This window comes from Zonotrichia albicollis, chromosome 1, assembly GCF_047830755.1.
Source record: "Zonotrichia albicollis isolate bZonAlb1 chromosome 1, bZonAlb1.hap1, whole genome shotgun sequence".
Lineage (NCBI taxonomy): Eukaryota > Metazoa > Chordata > Aves > Passeriformes > Passerellidae > Zonotrichia > Zonotrichia albicollis.
In genome coordinates this window covers 32,441,067-32,466,965 of record NC_133819.1, presented here as the reverse complement: position 1 = coordinate 32,466,965, position 25,899 = coordinate 32,441,067, and the positions used below count along the sequence as shown (strand labels likewise).

General features: G+C 41.6%; 1 protein-coding gene across 1 annotated transcript in view; it reads left to right on the top strand.

Annotated features, from left to right (window-relative positions):
* The window catches only part of IGF2BP3 (insulin like growth factor 2 mRNA binding protein 3), a 111,909-nt gene that overhangs the window by 13,950 nt on the left and 72,060 nt on the right, over positions 1-25,899 (top strand). Inside the window, exon 4 of the mRNA XM_074537413.1 lies at positions 10,957-11,005. Coding sequence (XP_074393514.1) covers positions 10,957-11,005 — 49 coding nt within the window. The remainder of the gene's footprint in view (positions 1-10,956; positions 11,006-25,899) is intronic.

The window sequence follows — 25,899 nt, the reverse complement described above, 5'->3', positions numbered from 1 at the left end:
AACTATGGCAGTACAAATTATTTACTGTGCATGAGGATTTACTAGTATAGATATACTTACCCTGACCAAACATATTGCTCAAAAAAAAAAAAAAAAGAAGAAAAATTTGCATGGTTATTACTGCATAAATTCACTTCTTAAAATATGTCAGCTAGGGAGCTAATTTTTTTTCAGTAACCAGTCTTTAGATCACACCTTAATATATAAAATATTGCTTATGTGTGCGATGTGTGTCTCTATAGTTCTATGTACCAGCTGAAGGATGCCACATTCTATTGTTCAAGGGTGTAAAAAGGGTATAAAATTTTTTGATGGGAGACTGTGCAGGTCTTCTAAATAACGTGTTACATTTTTCTGAAAGTACAGCTATGAAATAATTTCATTTGTTGCTCTTCTCTGCACAAAATTTTTGTGCAAGTGAGTAGCATTGAATTTGTGGAGGAGAATTCTTCAGAGAAAATTACTGAAAAAGTGAAAATAATGTTTGAAAACCATACACCAAATTTGTTTCTCTTTGCAAGTAACAAATAATAGAAGTAACAGAAATATAGAGGAAACAATGGCATTTAGGAAAAAAATTCTGGATCTATTGATATTCAGCATAAGAATAACGAGTCAAACAGCAGAGTGGTCACTTTTGATGACTTTTGGGTTTTGCCAGGACAGGTGAAAGGAAGGGAAGCTGTTTGGTGGTGAGAGTGCAAACCCTAAGGGTTCCAGCACTCCTCTGGTGAAGGTGTTATATCCCATCTGATTTAGGTCACTTAATCAGTTTAAGGCCACGTGGAATTGCCATTAGTAAGGGACAGCATTGAGAGCTCTTCTTGCTGGTGTTGTGTCAGTTCAACAGAGTGTGCTGGGGAAATGATGGCTAGAGCACCAAAGTGAGCATTGGCATCCGTGCAGTCCTGGCTGCAGCATGCATCAATTTATACTTGAAAAGTTTGTCTTAAACTTGTGTTAATAAGATTTATTGTACTGAAGCTGTTTAGACAGAAGAACTTACTTATTTTAAAGATAATGGGAAAACAGTAAGCTAGACATTTCTGATGTAAAACTGGTGGAGTATTCTACTTTTTCTCCTGTTAGTGTTGTCTAGAAGATTTAAAAGAAACAGTTTGTCTTTCCAGCAATTTAAAAATTTTTCTTGATTTGCCTTGAGATTGAAAGGTAGAAATTATTTTTAATTTAACAAAAAAAAAAAAGTTTTGTCTTGTGAGCAAATTACCTGCAGGTCATTGTTAGGCTTTGCTGGAACATCAGATGATGAGCACAGTATCTTTCAAATGCTCAATTATCATGTCAGTCTAAGCTGTCCTCTTGCAAAGTTGATTAATATATGTATTTCTGAAAAACAGTAGTAAAAATGGAAGTTTCAGTCAGTGTGGATGCAGAGGGAAAGCCATGCATGCATGTGCCCACACACACTCTAAATACTTGTAGTGGCTCTAAACACTGGAAAGAGCCTGAAACCTGTGGCTCCATGTGGTGCATTTATAAGTGTTGATTTGCTCTGTGTATTTATTAATTTTACTTTTGGTGTATTTTGTTCTTTTAAGCACTAGGACTATTAATATTTTTAGATATTATCATTTATACAGTTGCCTAAATGAAGTAGTTTACCCTTGTTTCTATCCTTTTTTATCGTGGAAGAGAGTTGAAAATGTCAGGGAGCCAGTATGGTAGCTGAAGTTCACATCTACACTTAAAACCAGACTAAGAAAATATTTCACTTATTCTAGATATAGCTGGTAAGCTTTTTGAAATTAGATGGTGGTTTCAGCAGCATGAGTGTTTGTGTTTTCATTTTCTAGACCCCACAGGAATCTTTGTTTACAGAGATCTTTTTTTAGGAATTGGACATTAATTTGTGTCAGTTTTGTGGAGTAGCCTGAGAGAGGCAGTGAGCAGGCTTTTCTTTAAAAACTGCATGTGTAGGGTGAAACAGTGAGGTGCTGGTGAAGTGGGATGAGTCCCTCAACTACCCTAATGTCACACTCAGTTTAAGTTCTGAAATAGCTTGTTCTCATCCTGAATGTTTTAAATCTGATATTTGATAGTGCAAAAAAAAAAAGTAGCAAATGCTGAGACTGTGTAAAAGAGGTCTTGCAATTAAATGTTGTAAGTGCATAGGAGAGCAACTCTTGCTATTTTGTTTCCCCTCCACTCCCTCCCATAACTGAATTTGTTTAATCTGGAGGGTACAGTGAACTCAAATTGAGTATGAACAACTGTAGGTTCCCTTAAGTGTGACCTGAAGGAGACAGAAATAGGTTGTGCTCCCTGTCTATCGCTGTGGTGTCAGGAATCTGGGAAGCATTTCCCATGTTCTCTGCACACACAGGCTCGTGGTTGAGCAGTTGGTCTCAGCAGCATGGTGGCTACTGAATTCGTCTATGAGTGCTGCTAATTTTATTTGGATATTTCAGTCTGAGAAGGGTGAATCACTGAGTTATTGTTAGATGAGATCTAATCTGGTGCCATACCTCCCGTACCAAAAAAAAGTTGCCAAAATTTTACATAGTATGTGCTACGTGTTCCTTATTTCCATTGGATTTCTTACTGGTTTGCAAACTCTTGCCGAGTAAGAGATGGTAGTAGGGAAGAGATGCAAAACAAAAACACTGCAAGGCTTTATCCAGCAGCCACTTAGAACAAAGTATCTTGTTGGCTTTTTGATTATTGCAATCTAGTATATTTTTTTGCTTCAGAAATTACACTGAAGTATCCTTCACCCTTCCTTTTTGCTGCTTGGGTTCTTTAAAGGGAGCTGAATTCACTGGAAATTACAAAAAAGAAAAAAAGAAAAGAAAAGAATTTTTTTTTGTAACCTGCTGCTCCCTAGCCCCTTGTGTGGCCACATACTGCAGGGGAACCTGATACAAATTTCAGTCTGGGGCTGCTTCTTACAGCTGATGTAGATTTTCTTAGCTGGTTCATAATGGAACTAGGGACTGCTCCAAGTGACAGGGCCCTGTGGGCTCTAGGAAAACAGGTGATGGGAGAGAAGAGGCCTTTGGCTATTTTGGTGGCTGAAGAAAATGAGGGGTGGGGAGAAGAAAGGAAAAAGCTGAGCACAGTGTTCCATTAAGGATATTAAGTAAACAAAATATTTGTGCATGCTTGGAAGTACTTTTGCTCTTAAAGGTGATTGTTTTCAACCCTTTGTGCACCTCATGAGTGTTTTCACTTTTATCTACATCCAAGTTAGTTGTGTGGTGAGAGAATAAATGACAAGTGACTGTAGCTTGAAAAAGTTTGGTCACCAAAATCAGCTCCATATTAGAGTTGTTTAAGGAATAGAGAACCCTGCTCAGAGGAGGAAGGAAAGACAGAATGTGGCATTTAGAAAAAACAACATACACCCTATCCCATCCCAAAAAGAGGGGGAGGAATCAAAGAAAACCAACCCAACCATAAACGTCACAAGCCACAAAGATGAAAAAAGCCATTTTTCTGAAGGGCATTAAAACTTCTCATTAGATTTAAAGCAGTGTTTAATTCTTTATTAAAAAAAATAAAATCTTAACAGCCTTTTCTGTTAACAACACGTGAAAAATGAAAGTTTTTCTTCTTTTTAATGAAAAATTCAATGTTAATATGGCAATGGCAGAATCTTCAGAATTTTCTTTTTAAAATGCCTTTATGGTCTGCTCAAGGGAATTCACAAATAATGAATATAAGCTTTTAGCTTAATTAGTGATGTGAAGAATTGTTGGGCTAAAACCCAAAAGCAGATGATAACAGGTGAGAGCCTACTATCCAGGTAATCCACTCAAACACAAGAACCGCAGCTGGGCTTATGCTGCTCGATGTGCCTGCTTTGCATGGTGGGACTTGGACGTGCCCATATAAACCTTCTGGCTGCACTTGTGGAGCTGGCAGTCCATTCACAAAGCTGCAGGTTCCTTCAGAATGTCTGAGTTACTCGTGCAAGGAGAAGGCAGCTGGCTGGGCTGGGGGCTTTGGGCGCTGAGCTGGCGGCACTGCCGGCCCCGTCCATGGCGCTGCCGGCCCCGTCCGTGCGCGGCTTTCCGACGGCTGGCCCCGGGCAGAGGTAGTAAACAAACCCCATGTTTTGCAGGCAGTGGTAGGAAATTTGATCATCAGCACAGAGGGATCTGTGAGGTAATCCAAGAGTCATATTTTCATTCTCAATGCTGAGATAATGCACCTCTGCGAAGCGGCCGCTTTGCTGGGCTGTACGTGCGAGATGAAAGGGGAAAAGTGTAGTTAGGAGCCAACCATTATGTCTTGCATGGGCTTTGGGAAAAAATTTTCTTTGTCTGAATTTTATGGAAAATCCTTATTCTGAGCAGTAGTATAGATTGCTTTTAAATCTGGGTCTGGGATTAAATGAGTCAACACAAAGAGAAGTATTGCTGCAGTTTGCCTGTGGCTTAGCCAAGTTTTGTCTGCTTGAATTGCTGAATTGGGTCTGAAATTGGAGCAATAACATTTCCTCTTCAAGTATTGTGCTGACCAGATCAGTGTGTAGAAATAAAAAGTGGTGATGTTTCTTAACAAGTCAGTATTTGAAACTCTTCTCCTTTATTCTGCTAGGTAAGTTGAAGATGAACTGGCTGTTTCATGAGCTAACAGCTTGATTAGACAAAATGTAGTAACGGTGCCATCAGGGTGCCTTGTAATATATACTAGAAATTAAATACCTTTTAATATAAGTGATATAAACACCTCTGTTTATCAGTTAACTAAACCTGAGTTTGTTTTTGAAAGAAATTCAGAGTACCTTCATTTAAGGTAGGAAATGTGATCATTTGGTTTTGTATTAGTCAGAACAAATTTTTAGGAAGAAGCACGTTGAGATATCTAACTGCATGAGTATATGCGTACAAAATTTTATAGACAAAGATGGCTTAAAATATCCATTGAATAAGCTTTATTTCAATGGACTTACTGTTGTTTATGAGGTACTTTCAGGAATGAAATGTAAAAAATTTAGAGTGAAAAGATTGCTTAAGTCCAAGAAATTTCAGTGTGAAGAGTGGGGCAGGCGGAGACTGCAGCACCTCTTGCAGGACAAACCCCTCCAGTGGCTCAGTCTGTGTCATTACCTCCACTTACCATAAATAATGACAATTCCCCCTCCCACACCCTGTAACTAGAAAACTACTGCTTTTTCCCCCAGCCACACTGATCTGAATTGAGAGTTAAGGATTATTTATTTTGTCCTGTACACGTGGCTGCTTTTCTTCCCCTTTCTTCCCACTAGAAGTGTGTTAAAAACACTGATTCACTCTGTTGTGCCCAAGCATCAGCTACTTGAAGCAACCCGAGGGGGAGAAACTAATGTACTCTGTGTGGGGGTAGCATTTGTGTGGGATTTTCCCTGCCTGTTTTTATTTTGCTGGCTGCAGAGTAAATAATAAGACACCTCTTTCCCTTCCCCTATAAATTCAGTTGACTACCAGCAATTTTCCATTTGGCTAGGAGAGTTGCTAACTTTGTTTCTATGGCTGTTCCTGTCAGGACTTTTCATACAGAACTCATTTCTTACCGTATGGCGTTACCCACACTTCATAGAAGGTTTTTTGCTGTGTGGTGTTTTTTTTAACATTTCATCAGCAGCTGTCTATGTTCAGTTTGGGTTGTCAGTGAAGGAAGGCTGAGAACTGACAATTTTTGTCTTTCTGCCATTCTTTGGAGCTCGGGGAGAAGAGGGGTTGTTTTGGTGAGTGGGTTTGCTGTGGCATCACGTGTAGCTGTCAGAGCTGGGGCACCACAAGCTGGGAGGCAGCACTGGGGGTACCAGCCTTGGTGCTGTGGGTATTGGCACACTCTGCACCTGTGCCAAGACTGTTCCAGGTAACCAGCATGGTTACAGACCTAGAACGCAGGAAATGAACCAGCATTTGCTCTTTGCTTGCTCTTAAGAGTGGCGAAGGTAGACCATTTGCTTTCTATCCCATAGGTATTGAGTTCAAACAGTTGAATGGACTAAGAGTGTGGATGTTCACTTGATCTGCTTTCAAACATGTTTAAGTCTTTTTCCATAGGCTCTTGTTGAAAAGGAGTATGTTTGTGCTCTGTGGGTTTAAGGCATTAATGTTGTGTGTAGTTCGTATGGCTGCTGAAATAAGAGACTATTAAGTGGTGTTATTGTTGAGAAATGGGAATTAAGGAGTAGGAGGCAGCATGTCTCTGGGGGGGAGGGAGGATGGCAAGAAGGGCTCTGGTGAGAGTGTAGGTACAACCCTGTGGAAGTGCAGTCACTGATACTTGCATTTGTTTCCCTCTGGAAAATTTTCACACATCTATGAGATACAAAAAAAAAGGGGACTGTGAGCAAAAGCATGATACTTTATTGTTCTTTGCTTTATAATTGTCAATCTTCTCTTATTTAAAATTATTTTCCCCTATGGGGCGGTGCAATCTGATGTGATTTGCCTTTGCTAAGTGTCATATAAAATATAGAGTGAGATTGTATTGGTGAAAGTGTACAGTGAGACTTAATACAGGGAGGCAAAAATAGACAGTTTTGACACCCTTTTAACTTTAAGGGGAACTTGATCTACTGAAGGAAAAAATCCTGGTGTATATATTGAGGGCAGAGAGAGAATGAAAGGGTATACGTAAAAGTGAAGAAGAAAAGCCACAATTTCAGCATTTTCTTTCTCCCACCACCCTCTTGCTAAGACATATTTAGTATTGTTTCATATGTGTGGAGGGTTCTTGTGGGCTGGGAGCACTGGGTGTCCCTGTGCATGTTTGTTCTGCGTATTGATGTAAGAGAGGTGGCCCCTTCAGAGATCACTAAAATGGCTTTTAGTAAATTATCCATCTTTGTGGCACTTTGCCCTTTCCGTCTCTGTGCACACATGTAGCACAAATATGCTGATTTTGCCTGGTGAAGGGGCACAGTGGTGGCTGCTTGTTTTACTTGCTTTCAGTGTTGCAGAGATATTTGTGTCCCACAAATAAAAAGCTCCAGAAGAAATATGTTGGCAAATAGTTGTCAGCAGTGGCTTAAAGCAACTGAATTCTCTTACCGGGATAGCACTTGAAAAGAAGAATCAGAATGTGTGCAATTCCTCTTAAGGAAAGTAAATTATTGCCAAACCATTGCTTATGGAGTAACCTTGTACAGAAACCAGAGAAGTCTCTTTTCTTGCCGAAAACACTTTTTATTAGTTATCTTTGAAAAAGAGAAATGAGTGGGAATACCTGTTCACATGCTGTGGACATAAGTAGCTTTCCAAAACCTTAGTATTATACAGAGCACAAACCTAATTTGCCCAGACTTTTTTTTTTTTCAGTTGACATCTATTTGTAATACCTACTTAGAATGGGAGAAATTAATTAAGAAATCTGCTTAAACTGGAAAAAGTGCATACACAAGTCTTATGTGAGTTACATTGATGAGAGGTGCTGGCAACGTTTTACTAAGAATTTCAGACTAGATGGGCTAAATATTAAATGAAACTAGTGTAATAAAATACCTTCATGGGATGAGAAAGGACTGGTTTTTTTTTACCCACTTGGTGTGAGTGTATGTAGTCATAAAGTAACAAAACTTGAGATCATTTCAAAGCAGAACATAACAAAACCTCTGTAGGGTTCCGCTGCCTGGGATAAAAAAGCTTTAGGATATTTGCATATTTCTACTTTGCTGAGGAAAGCAGGGTGATGAGGAAGATGGAAAGCATCCTGAAAGAGCTAACTGCCTGAGATGGGAGTGTTTTTCCAGGAAGATACTCTATACTTTTTCCTTTCCCCGCCTATTGTGTGGAGTTCTGACTCTGAGCAAGGAGTGCTGCCGAAGTCAGATCGCATCCTCATGGAAGCAGCTGCTGCTCCGTTAAACTCAGTCAGTATTTGTCAGCTTCGCCCCTTTCCCTCTGCTACACTTTTGCGTTGGGTTTGGGATTTTCCCGAGGAGCTGCAGAGCCGGTTTCCTGCGGGCTGGCAGCGGAGCGGTGCCGGCGGAGCCGCTCGCATCCCGGTGCGCCGTGCCCGGCAGAGCGAGCGGGAGGAGCGAGCGCGGGCGGGCGGGAGCGGCATCCGCGCCTCCGGCCCCACGTGCTGGACGGGAGCGCTCTGCTCGCTGCTCCTCAGCCCCTGCGAGCACCAAAGCTGCCGGGTCCTTTCCAGCCCTCCTTCCTGGGTGCAGAGCTACAAGCTTGGTGGGCTTGTAGGCGTCCTTAAGGAACGTATTAGGACTTCTCTAATAGCAAATGGAATGGCAAAATCTCAATGTGTCCGTGATCTCTCATGCTGGTTCCGTGTGATTCCTCTCTTGGCCATGCAAAGCTTTATTCAATTATATTTTTTCCCCATGGCTAATTGCGATACAGAAATAGTGAAATAAAAAATTTCACGAGCATCAGTAAACAGCAGATTTCAAACTTGTGCGCTAGGTGACAAGTTAAAATTACTTGCAGCCAAGAAACTGATGAAGGTACAAATAGCTCCAAATTAAGTGGTGTGTTTATAGCTGCTCCTGCACTTTTGAAGTGACCTTTCAGTTTTGTACAATAGGTGTCTCACTATTGCCGTAAATTGAGGTGCACGACAGGACTGTACCTGTTTTGTACTTAGCTTGCCGTTTTCTTTTGCTGTTTGTGAATGTGGCAGGGGAACTAGCAATTTTAAGGTGACATTTCTTCCTTGCTTGTGTCCTTTCCTTCTCCTTTTCTGAATGTTCCAGTTATTTCTGGGCTACAAATGTTGGCTGACTAAAGTTTTAAATGGTACCAAACTTCTTCAGTCCCTTGAAGCCACAAGGGGAAGGAAAAAGCCCAGTGCCAAACCTTGTGCTAGTCCTTAGCATTAGATGATTAAAAGCACAGATTGCATTTTTTGGTCCATCTTTCAGGAGTCGAGCAGTAGAGAAGATTTTCAGAAGGATTTCCTTCTGAAATGAGATGTGAGGTGGTAGTTTTGTTCAATTTGTTTAAGTGTTTCTGGAAAGGACTTCCTCCCCTCCAGCCCCTTCCCACCAGTGGATGTCCCCTGTTCAGTGGGAGCATTGGTGGCCAAACTCGGGTGTGGGGCTGGGGTGAGACCTGCTGTGGGTATGGGGGTGTTGGGCTTGGGTCCTTCTGTGAATGGTGCTCCCTACTATGAAACTCATGAATTTTAATTTGAATCTACAAATCTGAGAGTAATGGCACAACATGCTTGAAGCACATTGAATAGTGTATTGGCTGCCAATTTTGTGGTTTGGGGTTTTACTGTATTAAAATTGCCCAGTATTTTTAATGTTGTATGCACATCCCATTTTATGTTCTACCTCAGGACCCAACTTCCAAGTTCCAGGTTGCTGTGTGAGATTATTTTGATGTTTCAGAGCAGTATGTCACTACTTTAGGGTGACTGCTTTGCAGCAGTATCACTAGCTGAGATGGTGGTCTGAGGGAAACTTTTCAGGCTTCAAGGAAATTTTCTGCTCTCTCTGTTACAGTGAGGCAGCTCCTGACTTTCCCTGCTTTACTGAAAATGAAACCTTAACAGGGTTGTGTGTGGTTTGGGTTTTCGTTCTCCCTTCCTTGCCTATTTATATGATCAAATGCTGAAATCTGCTCCTACTTGCTTGAGAGGGAGTGAAAACAGCTGAGAAGTGCTACAAAACTAAGGTCTGATTCAGTTTTCTGGCCAAATCATGTTTGTTGCTTGATCCATGGTCGCTGTAGTGTTGGGGATGACCCCTCCATATGAGGAGCAGTTTGGGCAAGTGGCTTTGTGCTGTAACCTCTGCTTGTGCCTTGAACAAAACCTGTGAGGAAGAGCGTTTTGAGATGTAAAGCACTCACTGCAGGCCTGGGTAGGTGGTGGTGTTAGGGAAAGGAGTGTATTTTAAAAGGATTTGGGGGCGAAAAGGAAAGCTTTTGATTTTATTGCTAGACAGGAACATCTCAAAAACTTGTTTTGCTTGAAGACTTCACTGGCTTGTACAAATTTAACTGTTATTAAAAAATCCTTAAAATGTTAGGCATTCTTTTCTGAGAGAGGCCATGATTGAACAATTAAAATGTGAGGTAGAACTAAGTGTTTGAACACAAGACACTTATTTTAGCTGCTTTGGTGTGCCAAAATGCAGTTGAGACTTTTGAAGTCTCTGCTCTCTCTTGTCCCCTCTCCCTTCCCCAGAGCTCCCCAGGATGGTCAGGCTGACCCTACTAGCTCAACATACCTGAGCCTAGCCGAAACTGTGTTAATCTACACATTCTTGTGAATCCCAAGGGGTTTGTGGCATCTCTGGCATTTATTTGTTCTCTCACTTTGGGGGAAGGGAGAAGACAAAGGACTTGGCTGTGAGGCAGCCAGCACACTGCCAGGCTTTGCAGCAGCACTTCAAAGTGAATGTTTTGTTTAGTAGATAAGTGAAAACTGATGTAAATTTGGGGTGAAGATAAAATAAATGTACTGATTCTTACCCTCTCCTCCCAATAAGGAATGAAGAATGTTAATCATGTGAATATTAGAAAATAGTCCATCATTAGATTAATGAAAAGCTTAATATTAAACCAAATGTATTCATTCAAACTTATATTCCTTACCTTGAAGGATTGTGATGTTGTGATGTATTGTCTTGGAATTATAAAAAACAAAATAACAGCAAAAAACTCTTAAAATGTGTAAAGGAGAACCCAGTACAAATACATGGGATCATCACACCCGTTTATAACCGAGAATTAGATACTGAAGGCCTTAAAGCTAAAATAGAAATACTCTTCAGGAAAAGTGGAGGCTTCATGAAATGTAACAGCTGTCAAGTGTGTAACAAGTATTTCTGTAACAGTTCTTTGGACTTGAAATGGTTTTGACCTGACATTCCCCCCTCGGCGATCTGTTGGTTTTTTTGAATTCTGTATTTGGTTTTGCCCCTTTTAGTATGACAGATGCTAAAATGTATGACACTGCTATGTATAGTCTATCTTGCAATAATGTTTTCTCTGGGTTTTTTTAAAACTATTTTCTTTAATTTATCTGCAGGAGTCGGAAGCTTCAGATCAGGAATATCCCGCCTCACTTGCAGTGGGAGGTAGGAAGTTACTTTAAAAAAAATTATTTTTGCTTAAAAACTATGCTTCTGTTTCTCTCTTTATCCACAGGACTTTACCCCTTCCCCCACCTTCCACTTGCTTTGCACACACCACCCATTCTGTTCTGGGGAGAAATCCTTTGGAAGAGGGAACAATAGAGCCTTCTAAGCAATTCAGATAACTGCCTTCATTTCTGTTTTCCAAGTTAACCATAAAAAATGTTGAAATGGATTCCTTGGTGAATGCTGACTTCCTGATGCAGTCACTCTCTTAGACTGAAAGCTCATCCATTTTGGACCTTGCTGGTGTTTGGTGTATGAGTTCAGCAAACTTAATAAAAGTTCTTATATAAATAATTGGTCAAAAACTTTTACAGAAGCAGAAATTTAGTTCTGGTCCCTCTTTGGGTGTGGGCATTTTGGGGGCTTTTATTTTCCTTGCTCCTCTGTATTGGTGGCATTATGGCAAACTGTTTATTCACAGTATTCTGATTATTGGCTCTCACCAGTATAATATGTACTTGCTATTTACACTCCACAAATAGTGTTCTAATTTTTGCAGTAGATTGCCAACTGTGAGAACAGATAAATAAGTTTTCACTACTCTTTTTCTGCCTTGTATATGTCTAAAATGTTTTTTCATGTTTTATTAGTGCTAAGCCATCCTCCTGCCTGAGGGGATTTGGAGGGTGGTGGTTTTGGGGATAAAGCTCCAGTAGCATTGTTCTCCAGCGGGCTTGGTCTGTTGCCTTCATCTGACTTTCCATCTGCAGCTACTTCTTTGTTTGCACTGCCTGATTGCCTCCTAGCTTTGAAGGAAAATGGAGGCACTGGTCTGTTGAGCCAAGGCTGTCACCACAGGGTCTCTGTCAGGTATCACAGCACCTCTCACTGCTCCAGCCTGCCTTTCTGCTGCCAGCTGTCCTTTGAGCTTTTCCTCTGCACCTCCCAAGCCTTGCACACTCCTCAGCTTACCAGTATCCACTTGGTATCTCTTATTTCAATTTCATAACTGCTGGGAAGCATAGAGGTGGTTGAGGCTGACTAATTTGAAAATTAAGTTATTTTTTGGTACAAAATTCCTCTGAGGATTTTGTGTAGGAATAGTAAGTATCAGAGCAGAGGCATACAACTCAGATGTAAATAAACAGATGTTTAACAGAAGTGCTGAGTACTTAAAAGAAGAGCAGAGTACTTACAAATGCTTCTACCTGCTCATGACTCCTTACACATGTAGCTGATACTGCATGTATATTACAGGTATCTACCCTGTTTCCCATTTGATTTCTGACTTAAATGATCCCTCTTCTCTGTTGTTGCAGTTTCTGTAGTGACATCTGGTCTCAGACAGATGTTTTCTCTACCCATCTTTTTAAAAACACTTTGTCTTCCTAAAGTTCCCAAGGAAGAGCCAAAATTGTCCCTGTTAAAATCATCTCAGCATTGCCTACATGCTCTAAAGTTACTTTTACAGACCTGACCCTTTGAGCACAGAATTTATAGACCCAAAAGTTTCTACAATACTTTTTTTGCATTCTCCTGCAACACCAGAGTTGCCTGGCAAGTCCAGTTTGTCCAGTAACTTCCTCAAGCTTTTCTTTAAGTGCTGGTGGTCTGGCACCTCTGCACTCAAGCAGGTAAGCTTTGTCCTTAAAACAGTGCTGATAAAGAAAAGTGACTGGTGATTTAATTCATCAGAGAATTGTCCTATGTCAATTTACCTTGGGTTCTGGTATCTTTTTTTTGGTGTTAAAATCCTTGAAAAAACTTCCTTTGAACTCTCTAAGAAGGTTTTTGATGATTCCCCCTTAAAACAAGTCTTTCTTAATGGGGAGAGTAGAAATGTGTGTGTTCAGAAAGGTATTTATATTGAAGCAATGTTCTTGCAGAATACTCTCTGAGTGGATGGTATGTGAGTGTGCACGTGTAGCAGCTGGAGCGATTTTACTTAGATTGTGTTTTATAGTCCCTCTGTGCCAATTCACTTGCCTCATCACCCCTTTGTTAATTGCCTGAATCAAGACTGATTTCTAATAGGTGTGAAATCCTTGAAACCAGAGCAAAACAACTGATGAAAGAGGTCTTTAGGTTAGTTAGTCCAGCCCTCATGTATGTTCCAGATTGAAATACAAAACACACTTTGTACTCTGCAGCACCTTTCCTTTTACTGTGACACAGGATATGTGAAAAGAACAGCATATTAATGTTCCTGTGAACTGCTTTACCCCAGTAAAGCAACTATTTGAAAGGTTCTGGTGCCATCCTTTGCAAAAGCTGTAGTAACTATCTTGTTTTAATTTGTTTTTTTCTTTATAAGAACAAGCTCTTTATAAAAAGCCCATGGGAGTGCCCCTAGAAGTCAGCATGCTTGCCTCTGGTTCCGTGATTCACAGCTGTCCTTGCTGCCAGGGTGTCACACAGTGGTCCCTGTATGCCTTGGGCCATGTGGGACTGGGACCAGTGAGCACCTCTGTGCACAGAGATGGCTCTTGGCCCACAACAAAACTCCCACAGGGCCCTCTTGTAAGGAAGGCATCTATAACAGTCTTAAATACAGCTCATCTGGAACAGAGCTTGGTAGCAGCTCCTACTTCTGAGCACCACAGGGGAGTTTTGACTCCTGGTTTCCAAAACCAGAATTTTTTTCAGGGAATATTGAAGGTTAATTTAAACTGAGAATGTTTTGAGTTCTATCACCTGAGGAAGGTGCCCCACTGTTGATATAGGTCCTCTTATTCTCCATGTAGGTAGAAGCTGGCTTTTGAGATTCGTGAAATGTTGGAGTAAATCTGTTTCTAGTGAAAACCTAGAAACTGTTCCACTGGTGTACCCTCTTATCTTTCTAAGAGATGTGCATGTCTATTTAGTAAAATTCAGTGCCATTAGTAGAAGAGAGAAATCATTTAGTGATAAGGAGATTTTGACTTGCCCCCAGATGTAACTCTGTGTCCTGAAAACTCATGGCTTCGCACTTGTCCCACAGTTATGCCATGTAGATTGGGGAACAGTGAGTATAAATGGCCAGAGAGTAACAGGCATTTATTAAGACTTGTCAGGAACAGTGTCTTGAAATTCAGAGTAGCTATTTGCTTTTCTGACTGCCCCTTTTGACAAAAATATTCCAACTAGTGTTCTCCTTCATGTAGGTTGACATTACTGATTAAAATATCACTCTTAAAAGCAGCCATAGCAATTGGGCTTGTTTGTGTTATGTAAGACTTCACTATGCACTTATCAGACCATCATGGTATAGGCAAAAAAGGTAAGATAGCCCTTTTAGACCGTATTCAGAGCTAAGTGGTGGAGAAAAGGGCAGATAATGAACTGCTGTAATCTGCTGAGTTACTACTTTGAAGCAAAACCCTAAGGTTGCTATCCTGAAGAGCTCACTTGAAAAGTGCAGCTGTAAAAGATAAAATTCTAATTTATTCCAAGTCATTCAAGGTTAAGTTTGTACAAAACTTGTCTGGTAATTAATTTGAACTTCACAAGATTTTTGGCAAGGTTCTGTAGGCTTCTGTATGTGTGGGCTGGGTACTCTTGTGCTCCTTGCCCAGATAGGAGAAGCCGGAGGTGGAGGGAAGACAGCATCTCTGCATGAGCTAAGAAAATGTAGAAGTTGCTTTAGACTGTAGTTGTGGTCTGGACTGATAGGGTCAAGTTTCTACTCATCCATGAATTCACTTGCATCTTTCCCCTACCCTCACTGGGCTGTCTCTGAGGATTCTGGATCAGTGACTGGTTCCACAGAAGCATCATGACTTTTGCATGCGTAATCTTCCTTTTCTGCTGCTTACACATAATTTGCCTATAGAGGTTATTGTATCCATAATTGGTAATTTAGAGAACTCATGCATGATCAGATATTATTGTTTAAATAAATCCTTTTATCTTGTTGCAAAGTCTGTTTTGTGAAGCAAATTGTCAAACAGTTAGTGCATCACTTTTAGTGGTAATATGTGGGTAGTAGCAGTGTAATATGTAGTGGTAGTACTCTTCCTCTTTTCTGTCCTCATTTTTGAAATACAGAGCCCAGACTGATGCTAAGAATCATGACCAGTGAAGGATTTGGAAAACCCTTGTTTCCTATTCTCCACATATACCAATCTTATCTCTTACTCATTGGAAACAAGTATCCTGGTTCTGTGGTTGCTGCAGAAAAGTAAATGGATCTCTTTTTACTCTTTCCTGAACTGCAGTCTGCAGCTGATTTGACTCCTAATTTGTAATGACAAGTACACTCTCTCTTAGCTTGTGTGTATTCAGCACTGGAGGGGTATTTTCGAGACAAAATTATAGGCCCTCTGGAAGGGGAAATATAGAGGTATGGTGATTTAAAACTGAAGTACCTAGAGTTTGTTTCTGGTGTACCACAACGGGAATTCAAGCAGAGTTCTGAGAAGGAGCTGTGCAATGCCACCCCCTTTTATCTCTCTTTCTTTTAAAACATTTAAAAACTGACATCTATGGGTGTAGAAGATGCTTCGAGAGATTTTCTCTCCAAATATTTTTTCCATGTTTAGTGAATAAAACACTAGAGAACAGACTTTCAGGACACAGATGGTGCCAGAAATGGCACTTGCTGGCTCAGCAGGAAGGTAGCTGTTGAAGAGTTCCCACTTATCTTCTGTGGGCTTATTTCCTTATCGGTTTGGATGGAGCAGATAAACAGATAGTGTTGACGAACTTGGTAACAAAAAAGGTAGACTAAAAGCCGAGCCTGTGAAGTGTGAACCTGTTGAGTGAGCAAAGAAAGTAGGAAAAATGCTGTGAATGTGTATTCCTAGCTTTGCTGTGAGACTTGCAGGTTGCTTTCGGGGACAGAAATGTGTGGGAAGGAAGGTCTGATTTAGCTCTTCTGAAAGCAAAAGAATGTTACTAAAGAGGGTTTGCTTTTCCTCACTTGTTCATGGAAATGAAAAATGAAGTCTCATAGTTATGTTGAGACCTCCAATGTTTCAGATTCCCCAAGCAGAAGTAGTAATGGAGAAGGATTTCTAGAGCTGCAAAGTGAGTCCCGTTTCCGCATTCAGATTTCCGACCGTGCGAGGAAGGAGGAGATGTCTCAAACCTATCTGCATATTTTGTAAGACAACTTTGAGTATCACTAAAAGAATAGAGACTGATTCTCACTGGGCAAATGTTTGTAAGCCTTACAGTGCATGAGTAACTGTCCTGAGGATCTGTGTAGTAGCTTGTATTGCTGCTTTGAATAAAGCAGCTGAGTTCTGTGGGGTCACTGCATCTCTGAAGAGATGCAGTGTAAAAACTAATCTTCGTGAGCTGTATCTGCTTAAGATGCAGGGTATGAAGAGGACAGGTGGGGATCTTGTGGATTTTAAGAAAAGAAAACCAATGAAACTATAGCAATTAAGAATAAGCTATGATTATATAAAGCAGATATTTCTCATAAAACCGAGATGTAAATGGGAGCTGCAGGAATGAGCTGTAAGTAAAATGGAAAGAACTCTACAAGCAGGGTGACTCAACAGTAAAGAGGTATACAATATATCAAAATAGGGTCTCTCACCTCAAGCTTCCTCTAAGAATCCTAACTTGAAGTAGTGCTATAAAAATAATGTTTAGCTATAAAAACGCTAGCAGAAAGCTAAGCATGCACAAATCTGCTGCTGCCTGCTAGGTCTGGGAATCTCTGGTAGGGATCTTTGAGAAGGAAACAGAAAACAGTGTGCTACATCAGGCACTAAGCTGTATTTCTTGTCAATTGCTACTTGTCCTACTCAGCAGGTGAATGGAGAACATGTTATTCTGCTCTCTGCAACAGTCTTTTACATATTGGAAGACCTATGATGCCTTGGGAGGTTTAAGGAGGGAGTTTAAGTTCTTTCAACTTCTTCTCAAGACTCTTATTTCTAGACTATTGATTGTTGTGAAGTCTCTTACCTGGGAATGTCCATGAGGCTTCTCCAGAGTAATTTCTGTAGTTTAGGATTGCTTTGAGCTCTTGGCACCAGGTATACAGTCATTTCATTTCAGCTTTGTGCCATCTTCAAATTTAGTGAGCAGAAACCTGACATGACACTAGATGGTGTATTCCCTGCAAACCCTGTGAAACTGAGCCTTTTGGTTTGACAGTGGGCTGGTAATGACTTGTTACCTGCAGGGATGCCAGGGTTGGCCTCTCACCTGCTGTTGTACTCTTGGCAGTGTTTGCCTTATGAGCTTGTTGTACGGGAGAGTGTCAAAAGCCTTTGGAAGGGAGATTCCCCTCCTTTCCCTGATGAATTCTCTTAGGATGAGAAACTGGAGATATTTGTCAAGAATTATGTACATCAAACAAAATTTGAATCTCGATCGCATGCTTCATTTGATTCCCAACTGCAGGATAGAGGGCAGAGTATCTTCTGGGGCAGTGCAGATCCTCAGAAAGGCACTGCTTCCTCCTGGGATTGGCTCTATACCCAGGGGAGCATGGGGGGCTGCCTTTGCTTCTCCTCTGCCAAGAAGAAAAGAGAGGGTGGTCATCTTTCCTTTCTTATCTGACCTGGGACACCCGCTCTGAATTAACTGCTTTTCCTGATCCATGTATATTTCCCATTATCTGGCTGGGCTTAGCTGCAGGTGAGGCAATCTGATACATGAAAGTGACTGTGGCAGGCCACCCAGTTTTCACTTCAGATGACATACTGGCTTATGTTGGGATTTTAATTGCCTGGATTAATTATAGAGGGTGATATTTACAGGTGTATGTGAGGTAATCAACACCACTTGCAGGTGTTTAAAATACAGTGAGGGAGTGGAGGTCCTGGGATAAATACGCAATTAGCATACTTCTCACTTAGGTTGATTTATTCTTACAGATGTATTTGTTACAGCACTGCTGATAATTGTCATACAATTGTTATTAACAAGGGGAAAAATTCAGTGAGGGAAGTTAATTTTCTTTGAGATTTGGGCTGCAACATTTTTCTATTTAAATCGGAGTTCTACTAAAACCAGTTGATAGTGATACTTTCATCAAACATCTGCCCCTCTGTAAGACTTAATGTCCTAGAAGTCCCTAATGAAGGTATTTTGTTGTTCTTCTATTATAGTTGTAGGCTTAGAAAAGTCACATTGCATTAGTTAACACAAAGGTTTCTCTAGGAAATTGTGTTGTAGTAGCTAAGTAGTGAGTAAGGAAGTTAGAGGTGAGATCAGGGCTCTGTTGCACTAAGCACCCAGAAGATATAGAAGGTGATCTTCCAACCAGAGGAACTAGACATAGTGTTAAAACCCTGCTTCAGAGAAATGAGGAGACTCATGGGATCAGAGCTGGTTGACTGACCTAATTCAGAGGTGTGCAAGTTGCTCTTCTCACTCCAGGCGGCACAGGAAATTAAGCCAAAAGAAGAGGAAGTAGAAGATTTTGGGCTGTGCTGCAGGAAATGTGGTGATGGGTGGATGCTCAGGAAGCCACAGGACTCATATGACAAAGGCAAGAAATTTGGCTGAGCAAGTTTTAAACTGCCTTGAGGTGTCTCAGCTTTCTGTCCATGACCTTGAGCCAGCTGAGCAGTAAGTTGCAGTGACTTTGGAGCAAGGTTTGTGAGATGCTGGGGGGGGGGACAAGGAGCGGAGAAAAGCTTCCACTTGGACCTGAGACTTTTAATCTGGGCCACATAACTTTGTGGTTCAGTGAGTTGTCTATGTATGTGTTTTAGGAGTGTAAACTGCTTTTGGTTGTGATGGGCTCTAATTGTCAAAACACAGCAAACTGGTGAGTTTTAAGTGTTAAATTCCAGCTAATATGTGCATAATATTTGTCTTTTGAGATTGCTTTTGTAGCCTGGTCTTACTAGTCTTACTTCCCTTTCAGAATTCAATGCTAGAAATAGCCACGTGAAGGGTATAGAAAAAGGAAGAAATGTTTCAGTGCAACTGTTTGACCAAAAACTCTCCCCCCATCCATATTTGCTCCATTGTCCTGTGACTCAGATGAGAAAGTCTGTTCTCATTAAAGGTTTTTAGTCTTCTGTGATAAAGGAAATTACAACTTGTAATCTCTTAACTTTTCAGAAGTGTTCTAGTACCTAAAACAGCTGTTAGTGTGCAAGAATTTTGGCATTATCACCATAGGGTTACTTGGCACTGTTAAAACAATGTGTTGCTCACAAGCCTAGAATAATAGTTACTTGTTTACCCTGTCACTAACAGTGACCCCAAAACTTGAGAAATCTTAACATAGAAAATTTTCTTGGTTCAAAACATTTTGGGAAACCAGCCACCAATCCTTCCTTTTTTGTTTGCAGTTCTAGAAAGGTGTTGGTGAAGACCTTTGTTCAAGGACTCAGTTGTAAAGTTGTTGCACCCCTTAGCTATTATTTCTACTTAAGGAGTCACTTTAATCAGGATGCAACCACTTTATCCGGCATTGTGACATGTTTGTTCTGAGAATTACAGAATCATTCAGGTTGGAAGGGGTCTCAGGAGGTCTACAGCCCAACTTTCTGCTCAAATCAGAACTCTGTATTGAATTCAAGCCACTTTGCTTAAGGATTTGTCCCTTCTAGGAGATCTCTAGAACTGCAGTTCTGCAATCTCCCTGGGTGACCAGTTCAAAGGATTAATTATCCTGTTGGTGAGAATTTCTTTCCTTGTATCTGGTGAGGACATCTGTTGTGCCAGCTTGAACCTGGTGTCTCCTGCTCTCCCACACTCCCCCTCTGTGGAGAGCTTGGGTCTGTCTTCTCAGTGGCCTCTGGGGCAGGCTGCTGCTATGCTCTCCCCAAAGCTGTCCATTTTTGGGCTCAACATGCCCATTTTCCTCAGCTTTTCCTTGACTGGAGAGATGTTCCAGTCTCCAGTCACCTTGGTGGCCCTTCACTAAATTCATTCCAGGTTCTTAATGGGTGTCTTGTATTGGAGGATGAAGTTTTTTCCTGTGAGTGGTTAGCCCCTTTTACTCAGTATTCATTAAGTTTACTCCATCCATTACCTGTGTTCTTGTCAATGCAGGATGTTTCTGACCTGCTCTGCTGCCAGGCCACAGACACTTGTTCCTTCCCTCCAGGTGGGAAGTGGCCAGGTAGGGTGCCATCCTCTGAGCCCTAATGTTGCTCAGTAGAGCATCATTACTGGAACTTGGGCTGAATGCAGAACCTCTGCAAGTCTCTAACCTATATATATATAGCAGGCAAACCTGTCTGGGAATGGTGTTGCAGCTCTGCAGATAGATCTTGGATGTTGTATGCCATTGCTGGATGAATTTCCTTAAACACAGTGATAAATTAAGCCATTGTTCAAACCACCCTTAAGTGAGACAGCCTGGAAATCAAGCGAGTAGCACCACCACAGTGCTGGGAAGAGCTGCATTTCACAGGTAATCACATGATCTTTGCCACTGGTACTCCAACAGCATAAACCCCAAACTGCCAAGGAACTGCTTGGTGAAAACTGTAGCTTGCAACCTCATAGCAAAAGTCCCAAAGTATGTTTTTGGTCCACAAAGTAATATAATTTTTAGTAAGAAAAATGTACTTATCCCTGTCAAAGCTATTGACATAGTTTTGTCTTTCTCATGGAATTTTACTGTCTCCTAATTAATTATTCATGTTGACTAATATCCAAATCTTACTCACTTAGTTTTCTCTCTGTCAAATAAGGAACCAGTAGTCCCTACTGGTGTTGTCTTCTGCTGAGGCGCTGGTTTTAGATGCTGAGAGTGCAGCCCAGAAACTCCTGAAGAAATTAGACGTCCATACCTTTTCTGTGAAGCTGCTGGTAAAGCTACATGCTTTTATAAACAAAAAGACCCTTCAAATGTTGTAAAATTGGTGTGATTAAAAAAATAGTTACTCCTGCCCTGCTCTTAGGTAAGTTCTGAACTAATTTCAGTTACCTGCCTTGAAAGAAGAGGCCACTAGCAGGGATTGTTGCTTCAGACTGACTTACTTATTGTATAATTTGAAAAAGAATTGGAGGAAATGTATAGAAGATTTGTTCCTCAGGCAATAGAACAAGAAATTTTGAGCTCTTGTTCACAGTAGCCAAAGGAATAGAAAAATGTTGATTTCAAGTGGCCTCAATGAGTCTTAATCCATTCTTCTCAGTTTATGTATAAAGAACAGGAAATCAGCAACACTGGGTCAGAAGGGAGGTTAATGTACAGTAACCCACCTTTGCTGTGCCTTGGGAGGGGTACAGCAATAAGGGCAAGGATATAGAGATAGTTCACCACAGCAGTCTACTGGCTTTTGGTGTTTTGCAGCCCTGAAACCTACTGACCTAAAACCAGTGAGTTTGTATTTGAGAAATTGTTCTAAAGTTTCTGGCAAGCATGTTGTTGAACCATGCAAACCCCTGACATCCACAATACACTGCAGTGAGTGGATTCTTAGGGCGCGTTGAAGGAAGAACCATCCCATTTCACATGCTTTGAGCTTCCACCCATCTCCCAGCTCCTATATTGGAAGGAAGAGTGAATAGAAATATCTTTGTTAACTTTTTCTCCTTCTCTATTTTCCTTACTGTTTTAATGGCCTTTATTCCTCAGCCCTTTCTTTTTCATGCTGAAGAGGTGGAGCCTGCTTAGCTGTTTTTTGGATCTTGTTTCCCATTCTTTGATTATCTTTGTCCATTCTTGGAAATTTTTATTGATTTGGAATTGGGAAATGAAATCTGCACATTCTTAATTTTAGGTTGTTTCACTTTATGAAGGCAGTTACTGTCAGACTTCTCTGTGTATGTGTTAGGCTTTGCTCCTTTAAACAACAACAAACCCCTTCCCCCCCAAACCAAGCAACCAATAAGAACCTGCAGTAAAACCTGTGGAAAGCTAATAAGTGGAATAGGGCTTGCTTCTTATGTCTCGAGAGATTAGCAGACTTTTATTTTTTATGGTGGCCATGGCAAAAATCGACAGTATCAGTCAGTGGTGCAGATCCTCCTCTGGGCACGCTGCTGGTTGCCAGGAAATGTTATATTTGAATCATATGTGTACCACATGTTGACCTAACTTTATGCAACTGGCTCTTTTGTGGAGGGAGGGAAACAAAATGTGATTATTTCCAAGGGTCTGGCTAGTTCCAGTCCTATTGATGCTATAATGCAATGGTGGTCAGAACATTTCTGCTCATAGTTGTGCTTAGGCATGTGGGATTTTTGTCTCCTTTGCTAGCCAAGTAGAAACTGGTTTTTGGGCTATCTCTCAATGACCAGCTCTGTTGTGGGGCTGCTCCTGACACAAATATTTCATTGCTACTTGTACAAGTACACTGCTGGATTATCTCTGTGCTCCCTCCCACAGTTCAAGCTTTGAACTTGACCATTCAAGACTGAGGCCCCATCTTTGTCCCTTCTTGCAGCTCCTATTTGCTTTCATCCAGTGCTACAGGAAAATCTTGAGTTGTTTCTTGGATGAGGGGAATAAGGGAAGAAAGTGAGCTCAGCAGCAGAATCTCCTGCAGAAAAATAGGAGACCTGCAACTGAGGCAAGCAGTGGAGCTGTTGTATCAAGCACAGGAAAATGTCAGTGTTACAGGAAGGCCAGAGACACCAACCCAACCTGCAGCTGCATGATGCTATTCCACCCAGCAGCTAGTGCTCACTGCAGGAGCTGGGTGATTTGGGTACTGCCTGCTGGGCTCAGGCCTTCAAAACTTGCAGTTGAGGACATGAAGAATAGGTAGGAGGTCTCTAAGATGTAGGTGAACACCAACAGAGCCAAATCTGCTGAGCAGGGGGAAGAGAGGTAAAGGTCTGTTAATTTTGTTATTCTAAAGCCCAAAGCTCCCTCTGATCCCGTGTCCCAAATTGGTAGCCAAGTACATGTGGGCAGGGAGGGAAGGGAATGTAACTTGAAATAGCTCCCTTATTTTCAGACATTGAGTGTTGTGGCAATCAAAAAGGGGGGATATGACTAAAAGCCATCAAAACCACTTCCAAGCACATGCCTTTTAGTGAAGCAAATGAGCAGGATTTTTAGAATATAATGCAAACAGGAAATCACTCTGAAAACTGTAGCCCACCATTAACTTGCTGGGGGAAGGGAAGACAGATTTAAACTATCCTTTTAAACAGCTGCTTTGTTATAAAACCTAATAGGGGATTGAATGCATGTGTAAGAAATGAATCCAAATCAACACCTTTTATTGGGTGCTGGGGTTTTTTTTGTTGCTCTTAGTAATAAAATCATGCTGCTGTTATGTGAGTAGTAGATAGCTGCTCATGCAACAATTTCACTTATTTGCTCACGTAGCTCCTTTACTGAACTTATAGTTACCCAGTGTGAGCAGCAGCTAGGAGGCCAACCTCAGCTATGTGCTTTGAAGTGGAGGGGTTATAATGATGTGCCAGTGGCTTCTAGGAAGGTGTTGCTCAGCCCTTTGCATAGGATTTATAACGAAACCTGTAGCCTTCATGATTGTATACAGCAGCTGTTGCCCTTTTGGATGTAGTAGTTAATCTCTGCCCATGAGTGTGTGCTAGTGTCATTGTGGAGATTCAGCAGAGTTTTGGCCTGGGCAAATCTTACATCCAACCTTCTCAGCACTTTGTTTCCTTTTCTTGGCTTGTTGTTTTCTGGTATCTCTGCTTTTCTGTCCAAATCTATAGAAATTTACAGGAACCACCACGGAAGCTTAAGGTGAAGTGATGTATATTACATCCCAGCTGCAGGAATAGTTTTCTTCTTTTGGGGCACAGGACTCATGTGGACCTGCAGCATTCTCACAGGCAGTGTGGGATCAGCTCATCATTCCTAACTTTATGATTTGTAGGTATTGGTTATTGCAGCCCTAGTGATCACAAGCAACCTAAAACAGGGATGACTTAAGTGCTTTTAGTGACTGCAACCTTATAGACTTGCCTGTTGCCATTTAATTTAGGCCTCTTGCTAACGTTCAGTAATTAGCACGTGTGTAATCCATCGGCAGTTTGGGTTTCATACCCAGGAGGTAACCTGTTCCTGGTGGCATCCCATTTTTTTCAAACATGAAGTAGAAGAATCAGCACAGTGGTGGGAATACTTGAAAACTTGGCTTTGTGTCTGGGACTGCAGTGAGAGTGTGCAGAGGGGATTCATGATACACCAGTGATTGGGACTGTCCCAGCTGTGCAATCTTCTGTGAATTGTGATGGACTCTGAACACCTTTAGCAGATGCAGGTGGCTGTACAAAAGGTATGAACATTTTGTGTTGTAATCTTCGCTGCAGCGTTGTTCTTGCCTCTCTGCTGGGGCTCTTCTCCATTCTCTGCCACACACTCCTTCCTTTCTTCTCAGGGGCTCCTCCTGGGCTCTTGACCCACCCCTATTTATTTCAGTTACCTTCACGAGCTACAGCTGCTGCCCAACTAAGGACCCTGCAGCTGCAGCTCGTTTGGAGCAACTCAGACCCACACAGGTCTTACAATACAACATATATCCAGGCCCCCACATTTTTGGATATGTAGTATACATTCCAAAGCCAGCCTTCAGGTATCTGAGCTCACTGGCTGTAGGATTCATGCCGGGATGTAGGAGGAGGGTAGAAGGACTATGAAATATATGAAAAGAGATCATAAGCTTTTGCCAGCTCAGCAGCTGTGAGGAAGAAAAAAAATCAGGTGTTGCTTACTGATGCTAGACAAATGCCCCTGATTTCACCACTTTGCTACATGCCAGCTTCCAGTCTAAGCCAATGTCTTGTGGGCCTCTGGACCCTATCAAAATGCACACCATGGTGACTCTTTTGGGTGGCCATATGTTCTAAAAGTAACTTCTGCCTTTGCAAAACAAATAGGAGAACAGGAGAACTCTCAAAGTGGTGTCCTCACCTAACTAGTGAAATATCTTAACTTGCTTCAACATGGAAGTGTGGGTTTGTTTCCAAAATAGATATAAGCTATGCAATGCTTTGTTTCAGCTTGTCAAAGTGATCTTGCAGCTTCCCTAGGATGCATGAGGCATTGATATGCTTGCAACTGCCCTGTGTGCCTTCCTGTTGAAAGTCTGCAGGCAATCACCTCCTCCATCCTTTTGGAATGTTACTATCTGCAGAGCAAAGACAGGAACAACGAATTTTGTTCTTGCAGTAGGAATACTTGATTTTCTGAGACTGTGCATGTCAACAGTTCCATCTAATTTGTCATAACCAACCTGTTTTGTGGCCACCTTTGTGTTCCATTGTTCATGTTTCCATGGAGTGGCTGTTAATTGTCCATGGTTTAGACAGGGAAGAAATGCACCTCTCAGAGGTGAGCAAGGCATGGGTCACTGAGACTGCAATGTGTAAGGGGTGTTAGAGCTGCAGCTTCCAGCATCCTGGGATTACATTCACTACCCTGCATTGTTCCCAGTTCTGCTGGTATTATCTCCTGAGCTTTGTGGGATTAGAAGCATTGCCTCCTACATGTAACTTGTAAGATCTTTCTGCTTGGCAAGGAAGGTACAATGCTGTCTTTTGCTTGCATTTTTGATGCAATGAGACCAGCTGTTTTAGTAGCTGATGGGAGCTTCCCAAATGCAGGGGAGACCTGCTGATCTTGAGATTAATGAGCAAATTCATCAGGTCTGTTTGTCATATGGCCTTTGCTGTGCTGGGGGTGATGGCAAACTTGAAAATCTGTCCCTGGCAGTGCCAGGCTGCTGATGCAAAACTGCTTGGAGCTGACCCCAGGATTCTGCAGGGCAGAGGGTGTTTGTGCTGGGCTGGGGGGCTGCAGGTTTGTGGTGGTAGAGCACAGGAGTGTCTGCTGGAGATCCCTGCTGCTGCTCCTGGAGCTCATCCCTTGCAGTGCTTGGCACCAGGAAGGGTCCCCACAGGCACTGCCCTGCTCGTGCCATCACAGACATGGAACTCTGCAGGGTTTAAGGCCTCTAAAAATATTTTTAATAAACATGCACACCACTGGATCTAATACACAAATGAAAAGACTACAGAGTTTCTGAGCTGCAGCAGTTTGCCCCTCTCAG